The sequence below is a fragment of the Sardina pilchardus genome, chromosome 1 (genome assembly GCF_963854185.1).
Source record: "Sardina pilchardus chromosome 1, fSarPil1.1, whole genome shotgun sequence".
Taxonomy (NCBI): domain Eukaryota; kingdom Metazoa; phylum Chordata; class Actinopteri; order Clupeiformes; family Clupeidae; genus Sardina; species Sardina pilchardus.
This window is the reverse complement of record NC_084994.1, coordinates 40,648,632-40,669,510: the sequence shown is the minus strand read 5'-3', so window position 1 is coordinate 40,669,510 and position 20,879 is coordinate 40,648,632. Positions and strand designations below refer to the sequence as shown.

The 20,879-nt window shown below is 43.5% G+C and overlaps 1 protein-coding gene across 2 annotated transcripts; it reads left to right on the top strand.

Annotated features, from left to right (window-relative positions):
- Positions 1-4: 4 nt before the first annotated feature.
- On the top strand, positions 5-20,792 carry LOC134091094 (SWI/SNF-related matrix-associated actin-dependent regulator of chromatin subfamily E member 1-like). 2 transcript variants are annotated; one of them, XM_062544307.1, is made up of 11 exons: positions 5-99; positions 1,582-1,629; positions 2,302-2,345; positions 3,009-3,107; positions 4,100-4,180; positions 4,917-5,048; positions 5,445-5,616; positions 8,136-8,308; positions 9,299-9,400; positions 11,304-11,574; positions 18,394-20,792. In XM_062544307.1, the coding sequence occupies exons 2-11, from the start codon at positions 1,623-1,625 to the stop codon at positions 18,612-18,614; spliced, it is 1,302 nt and encodes a 433-aa protein (XP_062400291.1). In that variant the 5' UTR covers positions 5-99; positions 1,582-1,622; the 3' UTR covers positions 18,615-20,792. The 2 variants fall into 2 exon arrangements, with proteins under 2 accessions (XP_062400291.1, XP_062400290.1); XM_062544306.1 differs by having other exon boundaries at positions 6-99; positions 3,009-3,113.
- Positions 20,793-20,879: the final 87 nt, after the last annotated feature.

Genomic DNA, 20,879 nt, shown 5'->3' with positions numbered 1-20,879 from the left:
AGACTTCCATCTATTTGCTGGAGCTTAATTCGCGTTCAGAGCTGTGGTGCTTGTACCCGATAATTCAGCTTGCAGGGCTCGGAACAAAGGGATTTTGGGGTGAGCTGTCCTCCGATTTCAATCATTAACGTTAGCATTTCTATGAAATAGATTTATATCTGAACACTTCGTAAATAAAACGAGCTAAATGGCATGTAGTGCGGCGACTATCATTCTTAAGAGGCTTGACATTTCGGCATTTAAGCCGAAAACAAACGTTATAGGGGCAGTCAGGATTTGGTCACCTATAGACTAGCATCTAGCTTGCTACCTCGTACTGTAGATACCGTTAGCTGTTGCCAGCTAATTGAAATGATCAAGCTTACCAGCTAATGTTAACATTAGCGAGACCTTCAACCTTCATGGTAACTTGAATACGCAAATTCTTGACATTCATGTCAATATACTAAAATAACAGACGCTGTAACGTTGCGCTCAGGCTCATTTTGACAAAGGTTGGCCAGTTTGGCGTCTTTATTCACATACTGTTGACTTGTTTCGTCGTACAGGGAAGGACAGGTTATCGACTGACAGCTAATGTTAGCTAGCTACAACAGATAGTATAAATGACTAAACTGGATGTATGGTACCTGTAGGGTACACTGTTAGCTCTCTATTGTCAAGTGATGAACTGTTGTTAGTTAACATACTTATCAAGCCAATGTTGTTAAAAGTCAAGCTAGATCCTTTTGTTAAATTACATTACGGTTCCAAGTGTTCAGCACTTGACAGCTGACGTTAGCCAGCTAACGTTAATTAACGTTGGCTAATGTTTATGAGGTTGACGTTATTTAGACAAAAGGACAGCCAACGTGAGCAGGCTAACACGTATCAAAGCTGTACGCTTTAACACTATTGATGAATATGAGCTAACATAACTTAACGTCACCATCTGTAAAAGCCAGCTATGCTATCAGAGCAGTTGTAATGAACAAAAAAATAACGTTGCAGTCTTTATTACAAATAAACTAGCACTGCATACGAAATAATAGTCAGCCTAATTGGCATCAACATTACCACCATTTGACAGTTTCATCACGCTTAACAAAACCGCTATGCTAACTTCCATTAATTCAGAATTATATTTTATTATCATAGTTTGTGATGCCTAGACAGAATATCCGACAGTTAGCTTACTAAATATGACGAGAGCTTCTGATGGTACCGTTAGCAAGCTAGCCTTGCCGCTAGCTAGTTTCTCATTCCCATGTACCGTCAGTAGCTAGACATAATTGATGAGATTTGTTGTGTAGCCACTCAAATACACACACACACACACACAGGAACTTCAAATACAGGTAAAACTATAGCTACCAAGATAGGTTAAAGCAGGAAGCTAGGCTGTTTTGCCAGCTGTCTTGGGCTGCACGTTTCCTCCCAGCTCTCATTGTATACACACTGCTTCAAAGACGTTGTTTGGCATCATTGGCATTTCTGTCCATTTCATTATCAGCAGTAGTGCCTCTACGGCGTCTCTCAGAGAAACGCTAGCGTACAATGCGTCATTCTTTTTCATTCTTCTGATTAATGTGTTTATTACAGACAGAGTTCCTGGAATAGGCTGATTTCACCCATCTGCCAAGATGTCAAGTAAGGATGGTTTTAGTGCATTGGATACATAGACTAACTAAATGTAGATGTTGTAGATTAATATCTACGTGGCTTGGGCAATAGGTCATGTCTTTTGCTGTTGCAATTTGGTGTAGATACTTTACGCGCAGGTTTTTGACTGTTGGTGTTTTTTTTTCATTCCCTAGAAGTAGAAGGAATGTATGCCCCATAAGGTTCAGTCCACACAATATCCATAGGGTTAAGTAGCATGGTTATGATTTGGGGATAACTGTGTGTACTGTAGGCTACACAAATCCTTTATTGTTGTCATGAACCTGTCGTTTCATTGCCACTGGTGTGATGGGATGCATTGGCTTGGCTCTCCTAGTAAATTGGAGCACTATAGGCTTAATAGAACATTACAGCATTTTAACATTTTAAAATTTTTAAAATTAATTTCATTTCAATTTTGTTTTTCTTTTAATCTCCCCATTTCTTGGCACTATGGAAGCTATGGACAATGAAAACTCATTAACCACATTTGTATTTTAATACATTTGTATGACAAATTGGAAAGATGTTGTCCCTGAAATTGATTTTTGAGACAGTCATCACTGGTATTTTTTTTTTTTTAATTATCTCATATAATAGGCTCCTTGCCTTTGTCATTAATGTCTCCTCCCCCTCCCCTTTTTTGTTTCCATATAACAGAGAGGCCTTCCTTTGCCCCTCCCCCCACCCCTGCCCCCACGACAGTAAGTATTGCAGCCCGCAAACAAGATGGACCCAAGTTTAGAAAGGGACTCCCCCTATGTATCATGCTTTTTCATTTCAATCTGTGACTGTTACGTTAGCCGCCTCTGTTACTGTTGACACGCATGTGTGTGGCCACTGGCCAATACCTGAGGATTACCTTTGTTTTAAGGTGGTGTGTGTAGCTTTAGTCTGATGCCCATTTGTAGCCATGCCTAGTTTGTGTATCGCTGTTCATTGCTGGTGTAATCCGACAATACAGAATTGAAGCGGCCACACAGACAGTCATTGCATGTGTGTTAACGCATATTGTACAGTAGTTTCTGGGGATTACAAGGGATGTCAATAATGCCAAGGCACTTGGTGTCGCTTTCTGCTGGTTTGACTGTCCAGCACATGTTGCTTTGGCATGACCTCAGACCATTGTTATTATTTATTTATTTTTTTTGTTTAATTTGCTGGTTTTACTGTTTGTCTTCTTTCATGTTTTTTTTTATTATTACTATTTATATATTTCCTCTGTGTTTTACTTTTTTATTTCTTAATTAACTATATATGTTTTTAATTTGCTTGCTTGTTTTTTTTTCCCCCTCCTCCTCCTCCAACCCTCTTGTGTTCTGGTCATTTCTCATCCGTGTTTCTTGTCTCATTTGTTTCCTCATCAGCAAATGCCCAACACTCCCGGGTTTGTGGGCTACAACCCATACAGCCACCTGGCCTACAACAACTACAGGCTGGGAGGCAACCCTGGCAGCAACAGTCGGGTAACGGTAGGACCATTGATGGGGCCATGTAGCTTGAGGTGGAGGAGGTACATGAGAAAAAGACCCAGAGACACAGAGGCACAGCTCAAAAAGCGCAGCCAGCCAGGGAGTCTGAATTCGCTTTACGAAGCTAACTGGCTGCACCTCTTGTGCACAGTCACAGTGCAAATTATAATGGCCGCGTTTCCCAGATTTGTTAAGAAGCTCTAAAGTGCTAAGAACTTCTTAGGAGCGCTCTAAGAACGTTCTAAGAATGCTCCTAAGAAGTTCTTAGCACTTAAGAGCTTCTTAAAGAATCTGGGAAACCCAACCAATGGCGTTAGAAGTGTGTGTGTGTGTGTGTGTGTGTGCGTATGGGGCGTATTGCTGCTATAACAGATAGCTACACACTATTAGCTCAGATTGGAATCGTACAACTTCCGTGACGAACTCCCTAACTAGTTATTCCCTCAGATGGGCCGAAAGGACAAATAGAAAGGAGGCTTGCCGTGCCTGTCTTCTTGGGTGAAACTGACCCGTGGCAAGATTATGGCGTCGTACTGTAGCTATCAGTAGCTCTTGAGCTGGACAAATATGTAAGGTAGTTCTACAGCTATCAAGGCCAGTGATAATAATGCCGTTTCATGTGGATGAATAACACAAAGTCACACAAAGTTAATTTTCTTCATAACACATCCATTACTTCGTCAAACTCCAAACTAGTCATAAAAAAAACGGTGGCAACCAGAGACCTACAGTAGAATGTCAAAATATGTTCAAATAAACTCTTGGTGTCAGGGGACTGCCTTCTTATTAAGATGTACTTCGCCTGAACCCTTTTCTTTGATGGAGTGGATTTTCTCGAAAAAATAAGAGTTCAGGACCGCAATTGCTTCTGGAAGAGAAGAGACTTAAGAGTAGGGGTCAGCTTAGCTCTGATTATCATTCATTCATATTTGCATGTCTGTATTTGCCTGGTTAAATGTGCGTGTGCTTATTCTCTTGCCTTTTAGAATTCATCAGGTATTGCCATCCCCAAGCCGCCAAAGCCACCAGACAAGCCTTTGATGCCATACATGCGATATAGTAGGAAGGTACGTATATCACAGCTGCTTTCTACTCCTATTTACTCATTATAGTCTGGCTCTTTTAATCATGAGCTCTGTTTTTTCAGCTGGGTTTGTAATTATGTGAGTGTCTACAGTTATACACAAATATAGGGATACGTAGGTCCCCCCTATCCACCTGATTTCTACAATTTTGCGATGGCCCAGTGATTGGTTTTGGGAAACCCATGGCATGCATATAGCAAATCGCGCTCTCGGGTTCTAACATGTTAGGTAGGCATTCAATTGGCGGGTAAGACTCTGACAGTTTCCTCATTTATCGCGATGTTTTGCATTTTCCGTGGTCAAACATTTTGCGCAGGATCAGGGCAACTGCAAAGACCTGAGAAAAAGGCTAATTTGTTTGAGCAAATTCTATGCTACACCCACCCTCTTTTGGACTGGGGAGATATTCGCTCAGCCACACTCACTTAGTAACAAAAGAGTTCAAAGTCTGAGGAGCTAAAACAAAACACATTTTAGCGGCAAAGAAGAAAAAAAAAAAAAAACCTTTGACATATACATGAACTGGGGAAGAAGCCAGTATTCTTTTGTTGTGAAAATCGGCCCGTAAAAAAAAATACCCAGCAGTGTCTGGTTTGTAACCTGTATATAGTTGCTAAAACCCCGACCCCACTTCACCCCAACACCCCCTGACCGGCCCACCGACAGAATCAACCCAAGCCAACCCAACCCCATGCCAATGTCTGGTTCTCATCACCAGGTCTGGGACCAAGTAAAAGCCTCCAATCCCGATCTGAAGCTATGGGAAATTGGGAAGATAATCGGTGGCATGTGGAGGGACCTCACTGATGAGGAGAAACAGGAATATTTGAATGACTACGAAGCAGAGAAGGTTGGTTTTTTTAACGAGGTGTCGAATGGGGTGGTTTGGGGTGACTGGCGGAAGTGGCGTGGACTAGTGGTGAACTGTTCTTTCTTGCTGTTTTGATTTGTTCTGTGTTTTGTTTATCATCTGGCCGGCTCCCTCCAGTCAAACATGTCTAACCTCTGTATCTCTCCTTGAGTCGGTCCTTTGTGGTGGAGGGAGATTTGTGGGCTTAGTTGTTTGTTTGTTCGGTTGCCAGTTGTAAAGTCATGTGGCAAACTCTGTTGTGTGTGTGTGTCTCGAGGGACCTCGGGGTTGTTTCATTTGGCTGTTGTTGTGTTTCTTTTTTTTTTCGCGGACTGTCTGTCCTGTTCGACCTCCTTCCTTCGCGGTTCCTCATCCCGCCTTCTCCCCCCCCCGCAGATCGAGTACAACGAGAGCATGAAGGCGTACCACAACTCTCCGGCGTACCTGGCCTACGTCAACGCCAAGAACCGCGCCGAGGCCGCCCTGGAGGAGGAGAGCCGGCAGCGGCAGTCGCGTCTCGACAAAGGCGAGCCCTACCTCACCATCCAGCCGGCCGAGGACCCCGACGGTGAGTGGCGTCCGCTCGTACTGCCCGCTCCAAAACCGCCCCCGTCTCACAGAACCATCAGTGTGTCCTCTTGTTTTTTTTTTTTTGTTTTTTTTGTCGTAGTTCATCTGTAAGACCAAAAAGAAAATGACAAAAAAATGATGAGGATATGAACAGAGACTGCACCTTTTTTCATTGTATTGGGATGGAACCACTGCTCTGGTCATTGAACGTCTCATAAGATAGACCGCCAGATTGGGCAAAAAGCAACTGCATAAAAATGTTACTTTTTTAACAAATTAAGAGCCTTTTTGTGGTTGAGTAGAGACACCACTGATCTAGTGCCATATATGATATTCAGGAACTCCCCCCAAGCAGATTGTCTTGTGAAAATGTGTTCAGGTTTTGCCAGATCTATCTTCAGAGGGTGGCCTCATAGAAGGACTTCCCAGGTATGAAAGGTGCGTGGTCTAATCTTACTCATCACAAAATGTCCGCTCACGATCCTTAGAAACGGCAACATTCTTTTTGAGATTTAAGGATTCTGATTCTTGACACACATCTAAATCAATAAAAATACACATAACTTGAAAGAACCGTTAGATCTGAGGGTTTTTGAGCAACAGTAGCTAAAAGCTATCTGATAGGAAAAGTCCCAATGGTGTCAGTCCTCAGTGGATTATTCCTATAGGAAGTGGCGTGACGCAAATCAAGTGAGTAAGTCGTGTTGCTTTTATGAATTTCTTGTGCCTTCATCGAACATCCTTTGAGGTTTTGGCAAAACTTTTGGCAGTTTGTCATTCAGTTCTCATTAGGTTGTGCAATCCCAGGCAGACGAGACAAAAAACACACACACCCCCACACACAAATACTGTGGAGAAATGGACTGTCAATGTCTCAGTGATGCAGTTGCGTTTTGCCTCTCTGGAATTGCCAGTAATGGCAGTGACTTCATCTTTAGTGCTCTATGATCAATCTGTCTGGAGGAAAACAACCCAGTTCAGTGTCATAACACTTTGCCAAGTATTGTTTTGAAGCAAATGTAAAGTATAACAGTACTTTCATTTTCCATCTGCTTAATGAACCGGTAGCACATAATCATTTGCTTTTGAAGTGGAGCATTTCCAAATAGGAAAGAGAGGGAACAGGACTTGGAATATATCTGGTGTTACCAAACAATTGTCATTCATCATGTTCACAGCATACACTACTATACTACCAGAAGAGGATGCTAACCAAATGACTGAAACAGCCATTTTGATCACATTAGATATTGCTGTCGAAAGATGTATATATTATCGCAACAGTAACTAAAAAGTATCAGGATATGGGGAAAGATAAAGTTCGAAAAAGTTCTATGGTAGCAGTCTTCCATGGATTATTCCTACTGTATATCATGAAGCAAGCCAAATTAACACATCGCTTTTGTGAAATTGTGGTTTCATCAGCGAACACCCGTATTAACCTCAAAGTTAATACGTTTTGGCGGTTTGACATTCCGTTTTCATCTGATTAAAGTTTTGGCGGTTTGACATTCCGTTTTCGTCGGATTGTGCAATAGAGAAGAGACAGAGGAGAAATGGACTGTCAGATTGTCAGTAGTGCAGTTGCGTTTTTGCCTCTCTGGACCTGCCAGTAATCTGCCTGTCTGTCCGCCAGCTGTCATCTCTGTTGCTCCATAATCAGTCTGTGTGTGTGTGTGGGGGGGGGGGGGTGGGACGTAACGCTGTTCAGTGTCACAACACTTTGCCAAGTATTGTTTTGTATCAAATATAAAGTATGACAGTGTTTTCATTGTCAGTCTTTTGGTAAACTGGTATCGCATAACCATTTGCTTTTGAAGCGGACTATAATGACGTGGGGAGTCTCAGAGAGTGGAAAATTACTGACATGAGAAACTATTTGAAAGAGAGGGAAAGGGACTGGGAATACAGCTGGGGTTTAAGCAAACGGCTCTGGTGTCCCAAGTTCACACTTTACAGCATAGATTGCCACGGTGTCACTCATGGTTGGAAATACAATGTAACATCACGAGATCAGAGAGATCAAAGAAAAAGATCAGAGAAAGATTATAGTTGCTGAATAAAAATGTATATATTTTGGGAGCTCTTCGGTGTGCGGATCTTTACGTTGCCTTTGATCATTTATGGTTGGACCATACCTTTATAATACACTATAGCCATTTCTCCTATGGTCCCACCAGAGGATTCTAACCACCTGACAGTGGTGTGTTGATAGAGCCATTATGACGTGCCAGCTAGATTAAATATTGGTGTTGAAACATATTTGTGTGTTGCTTTGGCAAGTTGTCCTAAGAGCCGGAGACAAATGTTTGAACAGGTATCTGTGAAAACGGCTTTGATGAAGAGTCGTACAGTAAGTATTCTGGGTTGTGTTGACGCGTGACCGAGCATCCGCGTGCATACCTGCCTGCCTTTGACGGAAGGTTCCGCTTCAGTGATGTGTGTGTGTGTGTGTGTGTGTGTGTGTGTGTGTGTGTGGCGGCTTTAATCCTCTCCTGCCCCCTCCGCCTGTTGCAGATTACGACGACGGCTTTTCCATGAAGCACTCGGCCGCCGCCCGTTTCCAGCGCAACCACCGGCTGATCAGCGAGATCCTGAGCGACAGCGTGGTCCCGGACGTGCGCTCCGTCGTCACCACCGCGCGCATGCAGGTGCTCAAGCGCCAGGTCCAGTCGCTCATGGTGCACCAGGTGAGCACGCACACACACACGCGCACGCATGCACGCACACACACACACACACACACACACACACACACACACACACACACACACATACAGTACACACGCATACACTCTCATACACACACTCATACCTCATACATGCACACACACACACACACACACACACACACACACACATTCATACACACACACACACCCACACACCCACACACCCACACATCATCTCTCACCTCACCAGGTAACCCCACCTCCAGGTTCCGCTCACACGCACACAGACACACACAGACACACACAGACACACAGACACACACACACACACACACACAATGCACACACACCATCTCTCACCTCACCAGGTAACCCCACCTCCAGGTTCTGCTCACACAGACACACACACAGACACACACACAGACACACACACACACACACACACACACACACACACACACACACACCATCTCTCACCTCACCAGGTAACCCCACCTCCAGGTTCCGCTCACACACACACACGCTCCCACCTCACCTGGCTGCCAGGGTGTCTGTCAAAGTCAGGTCATCTGCTCTTATCTAGTCCAGGCCACAGCACTGCTATCAATATCTGCAAATGCAGGGAGAGACACATATTATAAACACACTAATTAACACATTATTAATGGAATTAATGAACAGCTTATTATTAATACATGAATAAGCATGTTCTTGAAAACCCATTGATAGGGTTTCCATGCCTTTATTTTTACAGGTCTACCTGAGTAAGGACTGTGGTTTTAGCCTAATGAAGGAACACCACTAAGAGCTACTGTAGGTTTAGATAGAGAGAGAGAGAGAGAGAGAGAGAGAGAGAGAGAGAGAGAGATTACACATCAGATTATACAACAAATTATACATCCATATTCATAATGTACAGAGACTACTGTACTCTTAAGTGTGTTTGAGCTATATTTATGTTTGAGTGTTAATGTCCAGTGTGTTGTGTGGATGACCTTTGACCTGTAGAGAAAGCTGGAGGCTGAACTGCTGCAGATTGAAGACCGTCACCAGCTGAAGAAGAGGAAATTTCTGGAAGCAACCGAGGCATTCACCAATGAGCTGAAAAGGGTAGGGGAGAAGCAACTTTGTTGTGTACTGTTAGCAAAATATTTGTAAATGAATGAATGTTTCCTTTTTTTTGTTGACCTAATCATCGAAATTGGATTGTCATGTGTAACGGTGTAGAAAAATAGAACTGAACATTTAAAAATAGCATTCAAAATATAGTGTAGTATTCTTTTTTACCCTTTCTTGTAATTTTGGAAAGGGTAGTATATTGGCTTCCACACAGATTAACAAAGATAAGAAGATTAGATAGATAGATAAATAGATAGATAGATAGATAGATACAGTAGATACTGTAGATAGATAGATACAGTATATAGATAGCTGCGAGGTGGAGAAGAGGTGCCTGAGGGGTAAGTCCTACTGTGTCCATGTGGTGGAGCCAGTTAGCTCGGCTAGAGGGCAGTGGCGGCCAAGGCAGTGTGTCTACACACGAATCAGCTTTGCACAATAGTAGAACATGCTGCACATTGTCCTGTAGCCACAACATGTTTTATTTGTTTCTGTTGGCACAACCATTTCATTTCTTTTCATAATCTCGTGATGAATAAATTGGAGGTCTTTGTTCGGTCTTTGTTTATATTGAACCTCCACCAATAAGCATTTCCGTCTGATTGTACATCAGACATGATATAAACATAAAATAAGTAACATGTCCCGACAATGCAGTTCATTTACTATTCTGAGTTCAGATCTGTATCTAAGCGTTTTTAATTCATTTAAGTAGATATCATACACTAGTACTTTGGGAAAACAGTAATGGTATGCTAGAATTGAATTGCCTTATTAGACTGCATGGAATGAGAAATATTGCTTTTGATGCCATGGTAGTAGGCAAATTGCTTTAAAAGGTTGTTTTTTTTTTTTTTAAAGAAAGAACAGAAAAAAATCCTTTCACAGAGGGTTCAAAACTGATTGATTGGTCTATCACATGATGTGAAGAAAAGTGGCTCCAGTGCAAGAGGAGCGTGCGCAACGTTTCAAACGTACACAGTTTGTCCCGTGGATGCTCCACTGAGGGGCAGATTATTTGAAGTGTAGCTTCATTATTAAGAACGTATTTCTTTCACAGTAATCATTAAGCTGATATGTGCTTACCCACAGCTGTAGAATACTATAACAACACACAAACAAACAAACAAACAAACAAACAAACACACACACATCCGTTGGCTTGATTTCAGCAATGGAAATTAGGTCCAAGTAGTGAGTGGGTGTTTAAGACACACCTGTATCATGTGCTCTGTTGTGCTCAGAGTGCTATGTAGAATAACAACACACAAACAAACAAACAAACACACACACACATCCGTTGGCTTGATTTCAGCAATGGAAATTAGGTCAAAGTAGTGAGTGGGTGTTTAAAGAGACACTTGCATCATGTGCTCAGAGTGCTACTATGAGCATTCATCTTCATTCTCCTCTTCATTCTCCCTATCCATGGCCACCTGTCTCCCTCTCTCTCTCTCCCTCTCTCCCTCTCTGCTCGTTTCTTCATTCTGCTTCTGCTTCATTCCTCCACTATGTTTCCATTTGGCCTCTCCTCCCTCTATCAATACACATGTATCTGTCCCCGCTGTTATACATCTGGCTTATTCATTTGTCAACCCCCCCATCCATGACTACTATTCCGCTTCTCTCTCCATCAATCCCCATTCCTCTTCATCTTCTCACTGTTTTCTCTCCTTCTGTCCCTCGCTCTCTCTCTGTGGTGATATATGGGGTTATGCCATGCCATGGTGTGAGTGTGACCGGCAAGGGTGGGGGGGGGGCTACATTATAGGGTTTTAAGGTGGTTGTGATCCATACAATGTTTCAATTAAAGGTATTTTAATGTTTCTCTCTCTCTCTCTCTCTCTCTCTCTCTCTCTCTCTCTCTCTGCGTGTTTGTCCGTCTGCCGTCCAGCTGTGCTGCATGAAGGTGGAGGTGGACATGGAGAAGATCTCCGCTGAAATGGCCGCCGCCGAGGAGGCCTCGCGCAAGCGCCTGGCGGAGCGGGAGCGGGAGGTGTCCGAGGAGCCGGAGCAGCCGGCGAGCCCCACCACCTCCTCCTCCTCCTCCTCCGATAAGACGAAGCCCCCGTGCCCCGGCAAGGCCCCCCCGCTCTCCCAGAGCGACGGCAGCAAGAAAGAAGACGACGAGGAGCCTGCCTCGGACACCAAGCCCGCAGATACAGGTAATCAGCCCGAGACAATGCTGCTGTATACGGTCTACAGTAGTGATATTCAACTGAGACAATGCTGCTGTATACGGTCTAAAGCAGTGATATTCAACTGAGACAATGCTGCTGTATACGGTCTAAAGCAGTGATATTCAACTGAGACAATGCTACTGTATACGGTCTAAAGCAGTGATATTCAACTGAGACAATGCTGCTGTATACGGTCTAAAGTAGTGATATTCAACTGAGACAACGCTACTGTATACGGTCTAAAGCAGTGATATTCAACTGAGACAATGCTGCTGTATACGGTCTTAAGTAGTGAGACTCAAATGAGACAATTCAACTGAGACAATGCTACTGTATACGGTCTACAGTAGTGATATTAAACTGAGACAAATCAACTGAGACAACGCTACTGTGTACGGTCTAAAGTAGTGATATTCAACTGAGACAATGCTGCTGTATACGGTCTACAGTAGTGATACTCAACTGAGACAATGCTGCTGTATACGGTCTAAAGCAGTGATATTCAACTGAGACAATGCTGCTGTGTACAGTCTAAAGTAGTGATATTCAACTGAGACAACGCTACTGTATACGGTCTAAAGCAGTGATATTCAACTGGGGGTCCGCCACCACTAGGGGGCTCGTAACGGTGCTGCAGAGGGTCTGCCAAATTATTTAAGACAGCCTATAAGCTACATAAACATAACATACTGTAGAAAATATGCTTTCTATTCTTTCATAAAATAACATATATAAATGGTGTTTTTTAATGGGATGAGTCAGAGCTGTGGTCATCTCTTTCTGTGAACAGTGGGATTGCCCACTGGTAAAAAAAACACATGAAGTGTGAAAGTGGCAAAACTAATTTACCTCCGATTTAAATGGTAGGCGGTAACGAACTGTGTCAGAGATGTTTACACCGTCAGGTAAATGTGAGCCAATCGCGATTGTTTTTGCTCATATGTGGCACAGTTCCAATTAGTCAGGTAGAACCCCAGGATAGGTGTGACATAAGGTACTAATGCAATTTTTTTGCATAATCTGATAGTTTAGGGGGTGTAGACTCAGAATCTGACGGGTGCCGCTCCGGCACCCTTGAGCATTTTCCTTAAAATGACATCATCTGCCACACCCCTTTTTGATCATAGAAAGTCGTCTAAATATACATTAACATATAAACCCATCATGTATGGTATCAAATTAAAGCTCTTCTCATGCAGGAATCAGCTTTGACCATCAAAAAGATGAAAAAAATAGTTTTTAATGACATAACCTGCCACGCCCCCTTTTGTTGACCATAAAAAAAAGAACTAGACTCACATTACTGTATAAAACCCATCATGTATGGTATCAAATGAAAGCTCTTCTCAAACACAAATCAATGATGTCAATTTAAAAAATGCTAAAAATTATCCCTCCAGAGAACATAATAACTGTAAAATCTGGTACGGTCACACCGCTGAAATGGTAGGCTGAGCAACAAATTGTATCAACCCTCACCAATTAATCAAATAGACAAAGTTAATACTTTATCACAGATTTCTGAAAGCAACTATATCAAGAACATGTTGCCAGGCTGGCCTTGTACACATCATAAACATCAAATGTCTCCTCCAAAGAACATTCATTCAATCAGACATTTCTCCCTCACTGTCATCAGTATCCTCCACTGAAAGTCGAATTTTTATTGCACACTGCTCATCACCTTTGCAATGGATCCCTGAAGCAGACGACCACCTCGTGACCCAAAGAGAGAGCCATTAAGAGACCAGGAAGGGCAGTACATCTGCTACACATGTAGTGTCAACAGTCATGGCCAAGTCACCCGGCAAAGACATGCTCCAGGAGAGGCAGACAGTGCACAGAATACTCCACCAGAGAGCGAACCAAGGCCCCCTGGTTAATCGATGGTCAGGAGTGGGCTGGCAGACTGTGTTGACACTGAAGTCGACCAGTTCCTGAAACAAAATGCATTTGGTCACTGCTGGACCTGATTGACCTGATGATCTCTGGAGTGAAGACAAGCTGCCTTTGGGACACTGGGTTTGAGGTCACCACCATCAAAGAGTCTCACTTTAGAGAACACTTTGGGGAGGAACAGCTAAAGTCCACCCATTGGGTGGAGCCTATGGACTGAACATGCCGGTCCTTGGTTGTCTTGAAGCAGATGTCGAGTGTTTTGGAACCACTCTTTAGCGGCGGTGCATCTTCATACTGAGAGACACCCATCTGAATGTTGTAAAGATGTAAAAATGGGCTCCCTGGCATTATGGGGATGAACATCATCAAAGATCTAGTGACCTCTCTGCCGGGTATGGATGCAAAGAGGATGAAAAGGCTGCTCCACCAGAGGCAAGTGTCCGTCGTGTGTTGGCTAGGGTCAAGAATGAGGTGGAATTCTTGGATTCAGATGGCTGCTCAGATGGCTGCTCAGAAAACTCAGGACATTTCAGGTCACCAAGGACGTACTATCTTTGGTCTACCGCTCCCTCATTGAATCAGTTCTCACTTTCAACATATCTTCCTGGTACAACCAACTCACCATCAAGCACAAAACAAGACTCTCCCGGATAGTAAACCATGCTGCCAAAATAACTGGTTCCCCCCACACCCCCCTATCTGAGCTGTACAGTCGCTCAGTGATCAGGAAAGCCAACCTGATCACAGCGGACCACTCTCACCCCCTCCATCACTCCTTCCAGCTACTACCATCAGGCAGGCGTTTCAATGTACCACAGGCCCGGAAGAATATTTACAAGAAATCCTTCATCCCTTCTGCAATAACCATACTGAACAACACAAAATGATTACCACAGCTGATACCTCAACACCCCATGTCTTGTCCTTATATGTCTGTGTGAATGTTTATTTGTGATTGGAGCCTTGTCAAAGAAAATTTTCTGTAACCCTTGTGTAACAGACAATAAAGTACTATCTAATCTAATCTAATCTAATCTAAATTGGGTTGGTCAAGGTGGCTGGCAGAGAAGTGATCACCATCCCACCACACAGTAAGAAGGTGATTGAAGGCTGGTGCCTCCAACAGTGGAATGCCATTCCTGGTGGAAGCCACTCCAAAGATCAGCATCCAGAAGGGGCTTCTGGTTGCCAACATACTCGGAAAGGCAGCAGGTGGAAAAGTCCCTGTCGGGGTTATGAATACCTGTGAGAAGGCCATAAAACTAATATCCAGGGCCAGGGTAGCTGTGGTGTCCAAGTCACAGAGGATCTGTCCAAAAGAGGTGGTGGGGTTTGATGCATGTTGAACAGTGTTCACACTACCGAAGATGGACACCAATGTACTGTATGCCTCTTCCAGTACAGGTACAGTAGCTGCAGGAGAGCTTAACTCGGCACAGCATGTAAAGCTTAGTGCACTGTTGAAAAGCTACGGGGATGTCTTCTCAAGCCACGACAATGACTATGGCTACACAACTACAGTGACACATGACATAACATATAAACTGGTGACACCCACCCGATCAAAAGTTCAAGCGACAGTACAGGACATAGTGGGGCAAAGAGAGTAGCAGCCCCTGGGCATTGCCAGTGGTCATTGTGCGAAAAAAAGACGGGAGTGTACGCTTTTGCTGTGACTACAGAAAGCTGAACATGGTCATGTGCAAAGATGCATACCCACTTCCACGGATAGAGGAGGCGCTTCATGCACTGGGCAAGGCACAGCTGTTCCCCGCTTTGGACCTGACATGGGTTACTTTCAAGTGGCTACGGGTGACCAGGATAGAGAGAAGACAGCTGTCTTTACCCCGTTTGGTGTCTATTCTTAAAGCATTAAAAAATGATAGGATGAAAAATATTGTGTAATTCTGGGGGGGAATCCAAGGACATAATTAATGTGCTTAACTACCAGGGAAGTCACAACATTGCTGTCAAATTCAGTGACAGATTCAAGGGAAATTATAACTAACATGCTAACTAACTAGGGTACATCAGACTTGCTATAATATTCACAATAAAATGAATTACTATTGAATGATTGTATTCCTGTATGTATTAGGCCAGGGGTTCTTAACCTTTTCAACCTTGAGGCCCCATTTGTTATAGTAGAAAGTGACCCGGGGCCCATTTAATATTCATCATTCACATCCAAAAAGCGCACGTTTTTGTATTTATTGGTAGACATTTCACAAGTGCAACGTGGCTGGATTCACTTAATGGTAGCTTTCTGGCGATGAACTTCTGGCCATCCATTCATTCTAACACGTTGGGCAAGTCTCCCCTTTAGTGAAATGTGTAGTGTCAGAATCCCAGCAGTTTTGTAAGGATTCTTGTGAGTGCATAGGTATAACGACAATGTGCTAACGTAGCTAGCAGCATTTGCAGTACATATCCTCGATACGGATATACCCACAAGGTGAATGGCAGAGGTGGAAAAGTCCAGCTTCAGAAAGTAAAAGTCCAATCATGTATTGGTTCTACCTGTGCACTTAACAGGTGATCTCATCAATTAGCTGCTTGACCTGGCTGAAGAGTTGTGCTAAATAGAATCAGCTGGTTTGAGTGAGTGGTTGGCACAGATATGTGGTAGGATTTTTACTTTCTGAAGCTGGACTTTTCCACCTCTGGTGAATGGAATTAAGTCTCATGCATTACATATCTCTGATGTCTTCATTTGATAATCTACCCAGTACCGCGGCCCTTGCGGCCAACAGGTGCTACACTGAACATTTCTTGCGGCCCTCTGGTTAAGAATCACCGTAAGTCTGGGCCGCGGCCCTGTGGTTAAGAATCACTGTATTAGGCTAAATGGCAGTTCCATCATTTATTCAATTTAATACCAAATATGACATGATTTAGAGTCAGATATTATGCGACAAAAAGGAACGTAATCTGACCTTAAAGGTCACTTTGCAAATGGTATTTTGTTCTCTGAAGGGACCTGAACTATTTTTTTCATCTTTTTGATGGTCAAAGCTGATTCCTGCATGAGAAGAGCTTTAATTTGATACCATACATGATGGGTTTATATGTTAGTGTATATTTAGACGACTTTCTATGATAAAAAAAGGGGTGTGGCAGATTATGTCATTTTAAAGAAAATGCTCAAGGGTGCCGGAGCGGCACCCATCAGATTCTGAAAGGACACCCCCTAAACTATCAATTTATGCAAAAAAATTGCATTAGTACCTTATGTCACACTTATGCTCAAATTCCACAAAGTTCTACCTGACTAAATATGCAGCATGAGCGTAAACAGGAAAAAAAAACACATGGATTCCGATATTTTCGGTTCCTGGTTTCAGGCGTTACTCATATGTGGAAATAAATCAGATATGAATCGAATATGTGGCAGTGTGTTTAGACTGCCGTCTAAAGGGCACATTGTTGACAACTATCAACATTCCGCAAAGTTGTTAGGTATCGTTCTTGCTAAAACGGAAAAATGGAAATTCTGCTCCTCTGATATATTTTTGGCGATTTGTAGTAGTGGTGACTCTGACTCAGAATCTCCCTTTTAATATTTTGTCTGGGGAGTATTCCGGTGATATGATTCTACCAGAGAGCTGTTCTGATTATTTCACCTTTTGTGCCTGTTGACAGATCAGATGTGTACTGAGTTATGCTGTGCATATGTGTGTGGGGTTTTTTTGCAACCTCATTTGTTCCATTTTTGGATCATCAACTGCAGTATACAGTGCACACGGAAAGTATTCACAGTGTTTCACTTTTTCCACGTTTTGTTATTCAGACTCCTCTTAAAATGGATTCATTTCTTTTTTCCCCCTCATCAATCTTTACACAATTACTCAAGCACTCCACAAGAAAGCAGGTGTTTGGAGTGTTTTGTAAACTTATAAATAAAACCCCGAAATGCTGAATTATTCCACATTATTTCACATAAATATTCAGACCCTTTGTTATGATTCGTGCAATTGAACTCTGTTGCATCCTGCTTCTATGAACAACTAAAAGTCCTCCTAGATCTGGCCGCTCAGCCAAACTGAGTGATCCGGGATGAAGGGCCTTGGTCAGACATGTAACCAAGGACCCAACGGTCACTGTGAACGACGTCCAGAGTTCCTTTGAGAGGATGAGAGAAGCATGAAGAAGGACAAACATCAGTGCAGCACTCCTCCAATCAGGCCTTTTTTGGTAGAGTGGACAGATGGAAGCCATTTTTTTTGTTGGGATTTTCCCAAAAAGCAGCTGAACGACTTTCAGAACACAAGAACACAAGAAGTAAAATCATCTGATCTGATGAAACAAAGACTGAACTGATATGTCAGAGACTTATGTTTAGACCGCCAGGTAAATGTGACCCAATCGCGATTGCGTTTCCTCATATGTGGCACAGTTCCAATGGACCACATACCGATCTCGAAGACAGAAGATTGACTGGCCACAATTCCCAGCGTGTGTGGAAGAAACCGCACTGTGACTGAGCTGCCAAGTCCAAGTCGAGTCGCAAGTCATGCCGAATTTGATCAAGCCGAGTCTGTAAAGTCATTAAAATCATGAACATTTTAAATTCACATGACTCGAATCCACATGTCTGGTCATAGCAAAGGGTGTGAATACTTATATGTAAATGGTATATTCAGCCTTTTATTTTGTATTTTTATAAAGTTACAAAACATTCCAAACACCTACTTTTTTTGTGGAGTGTTGGAGTATTGTGTGTAGATTGATGAGGGGGAAAAACAATGTAATCCATTTTAAGAGTCTTAAAAAGAAGTCTGAAACTTACCAAAATGTGGAAAAAGTGAAGCACTGTGATTACTTTCTATATGCCACCGTAAAGTTTATGGCACAGTATGACTTCCGGCGCTGATGTGTGTGTGTCTGACGTTGTGATGATTCCAGCCGAGAAGTCGAAGGCCCCAGAGGAGCCGGAGGCCCCCGCGCCCAGCGAGGAGGCGGCCCAGGAGGACAAGGAGAGCGTGGCCGAGGCCGCCATGGAGGAGTGCACCAGCGACAGCAACACCGGCTCCGAGACGCCCTGCACCCCCACCGAGGAGACCGCCGCCCTGCACCCCGAGGCCACCTTCGAAGGGTCCTCGGGAGGAGGGCGTCCCGCGCACTGAACAGGCCCTGCACCTCCCCACCCACCTCCGATCCGTCTTGCCCCCCGAAACTACGGGTGGGGTCCTGCCGATCCACCGTCCAATAACCAACCCTCCCTCCCACCCCACCCAGCCAATCAAATCTCCTCACAAGAGACTTCATGCTGGAAAAGGCATCTCCAAGCTGAGCCGTCACTTGGCCAACCGTCCCAAGTCACTATTGCACTTCTCTTCACTGATATGAGATGACAAAAAGAACACACAGACACACAAAGATTACACATACGCACGCACACACACACACACACACACACACACACACACAATCTGCATATCAGTGTTAACGTTGTTCTGTTGTCTATTTGTTTTTTAAATCATGGACTGGCTCTTTTTTTTGCGCAAATGACTCCACACATATGACCTCTTTTGGCCGTAGTCAAGAGCTCTGCTCTTCATTAGCTTTTGGTCTGCACAGTGTTGAGTGCTGTTTTTAATAGGAATGGCTGAAGTGATATTGCATGGGGTTATGTCCCAGTTTGACTGGAATAATGTTACTCTGTTATTAGCATTATTGTTTGTTTTCTCCTTTTTAAATGTGTGCAGTTGTGTTTTTGTAGGTCATTGTTGTGCTGTTGCAGTGTACAGCTATTGTATTGCACACGCAGAGTAACAGCTACCCCCCCCCCCCCCCCACACACACACAGTGTTAGTGTTATTTTCATGCTGTGTTCACATGTGGGACGTATGGTGTTATTACTGTGGCTGTCGTCACAGTAACAGCTGTGGTGATTATCACCTGTTGACCTGTCACTTCTTGGAAAGCAGGTTGGGTTGGTGTGGTGGGTAGGCCTACAGTGTTCAGTAAACGGTCACATTATATGCACGCAAATGCGACTGAGCCTCAAGAGACAAAGACAAGATGGTGGCAGGGTAGTGAGAGAGCACTGAGGCTTCCTGCTGCAAGGCTTTTGCAAAACATGAAGACAAACAACATCAAAGGATATACGTGCTTATTCGGTGGCCTTGCCCGACAAGGGATTTTGCTTATTGAATTCAGCTGAGACACTTCCGCGCTTACTCCTTTCTTGTTTTAACCCCCCACCCCCCATTCTTTCTTGTTTTCTTTTTTTCCCCCTTCTGTTTTGCAAAAAGCAGAAAGAAACAAGGGGAGAGTTTATAATGGCCCTTAATCTTGGAATGTGTTGTTGTATTATGCTCTTTGTATCAGTATTATGTGTTGCTGTTGTCTCAGGAGTTTGTACTTAGTCTCGGTGTGTTATTTATGATTGCTTTAGCTACACTAGGTTCAGGTTGCTTCCCCCGCAGTAGATTTTAGTGTCCGTGCTAGTTGTGTAGGTGCCGTGTCGTGCCGTAGCGATGTGCTAGGAGGAGCTAGCTCAGTGCTGTGGATGGTGCTAGCTCAGGCGATCTCAATCAAGCTTTCTGGCGTCTCTCCCACCCCCTTGACCTGACCCTGCCCAAAGGCACTCACAAGCGAGGTAGCATTCATCAGTAGCATTCACGATTAGCAGCTAGCAGATGGGATGGGGTTCGATCTGATGACTTACGAGCAGGGTTGAGTACCGCCTGGGCCAAGCCGGGCCCCGTTGCGTTCTTTAGCAATGAGTGCAGCACGCTGAGGTACAGATAGCCTAGTTAGCTGCAATGCTACAAATTGTTTTGTGCGCGTTGGTGTGCTTAACATGTGTGTTGGGTCTCAGCATTGAAGTCAGGTGACATTGTTGTCAGTGGTTTTTATGCGTATCTTGGCGTTGCTCTGCTAAGCTGCTATCAGGTGACGCACAGTTACACAAAACAGTGTTAAAATGCTGTGCTTGTGTTCAGCGCTAATGCGAAATCGTGTGTAGTAGCTAGCTGTTAAGGTCATGCTTAGTGGTGTTTAGCCTTCTTCAGCGTTAGCAGTGTAGCAACATCTCTTAGCATCACTCTAAACTAGCCTGGTTAGCTACTTTTAGTGTTAGCCTGTCCTGAGCGGTTCTTTTAAAAGATTTATCATGATCACAAGAAGTTCATCCTATCAGCCTGGTTACACAGGATCATCTCATGACAAAGCCATTTGGAAAGCTGTGTGAATAATGGATTTTGCAACATGATTTCCTTTTTCATATTTATACTGTGCCAATAAACTTTTGTACACCGAAAATAAATAAATGATAATAAAAAAAAAAAAACATTGTACCAGTGTCATTAAAATGGTGCTGTGATTTCTTTTAAAGTATCCCGGGCCTTTCAAGTTGGTTATTACACGAAAGCACTGTTAAAAGA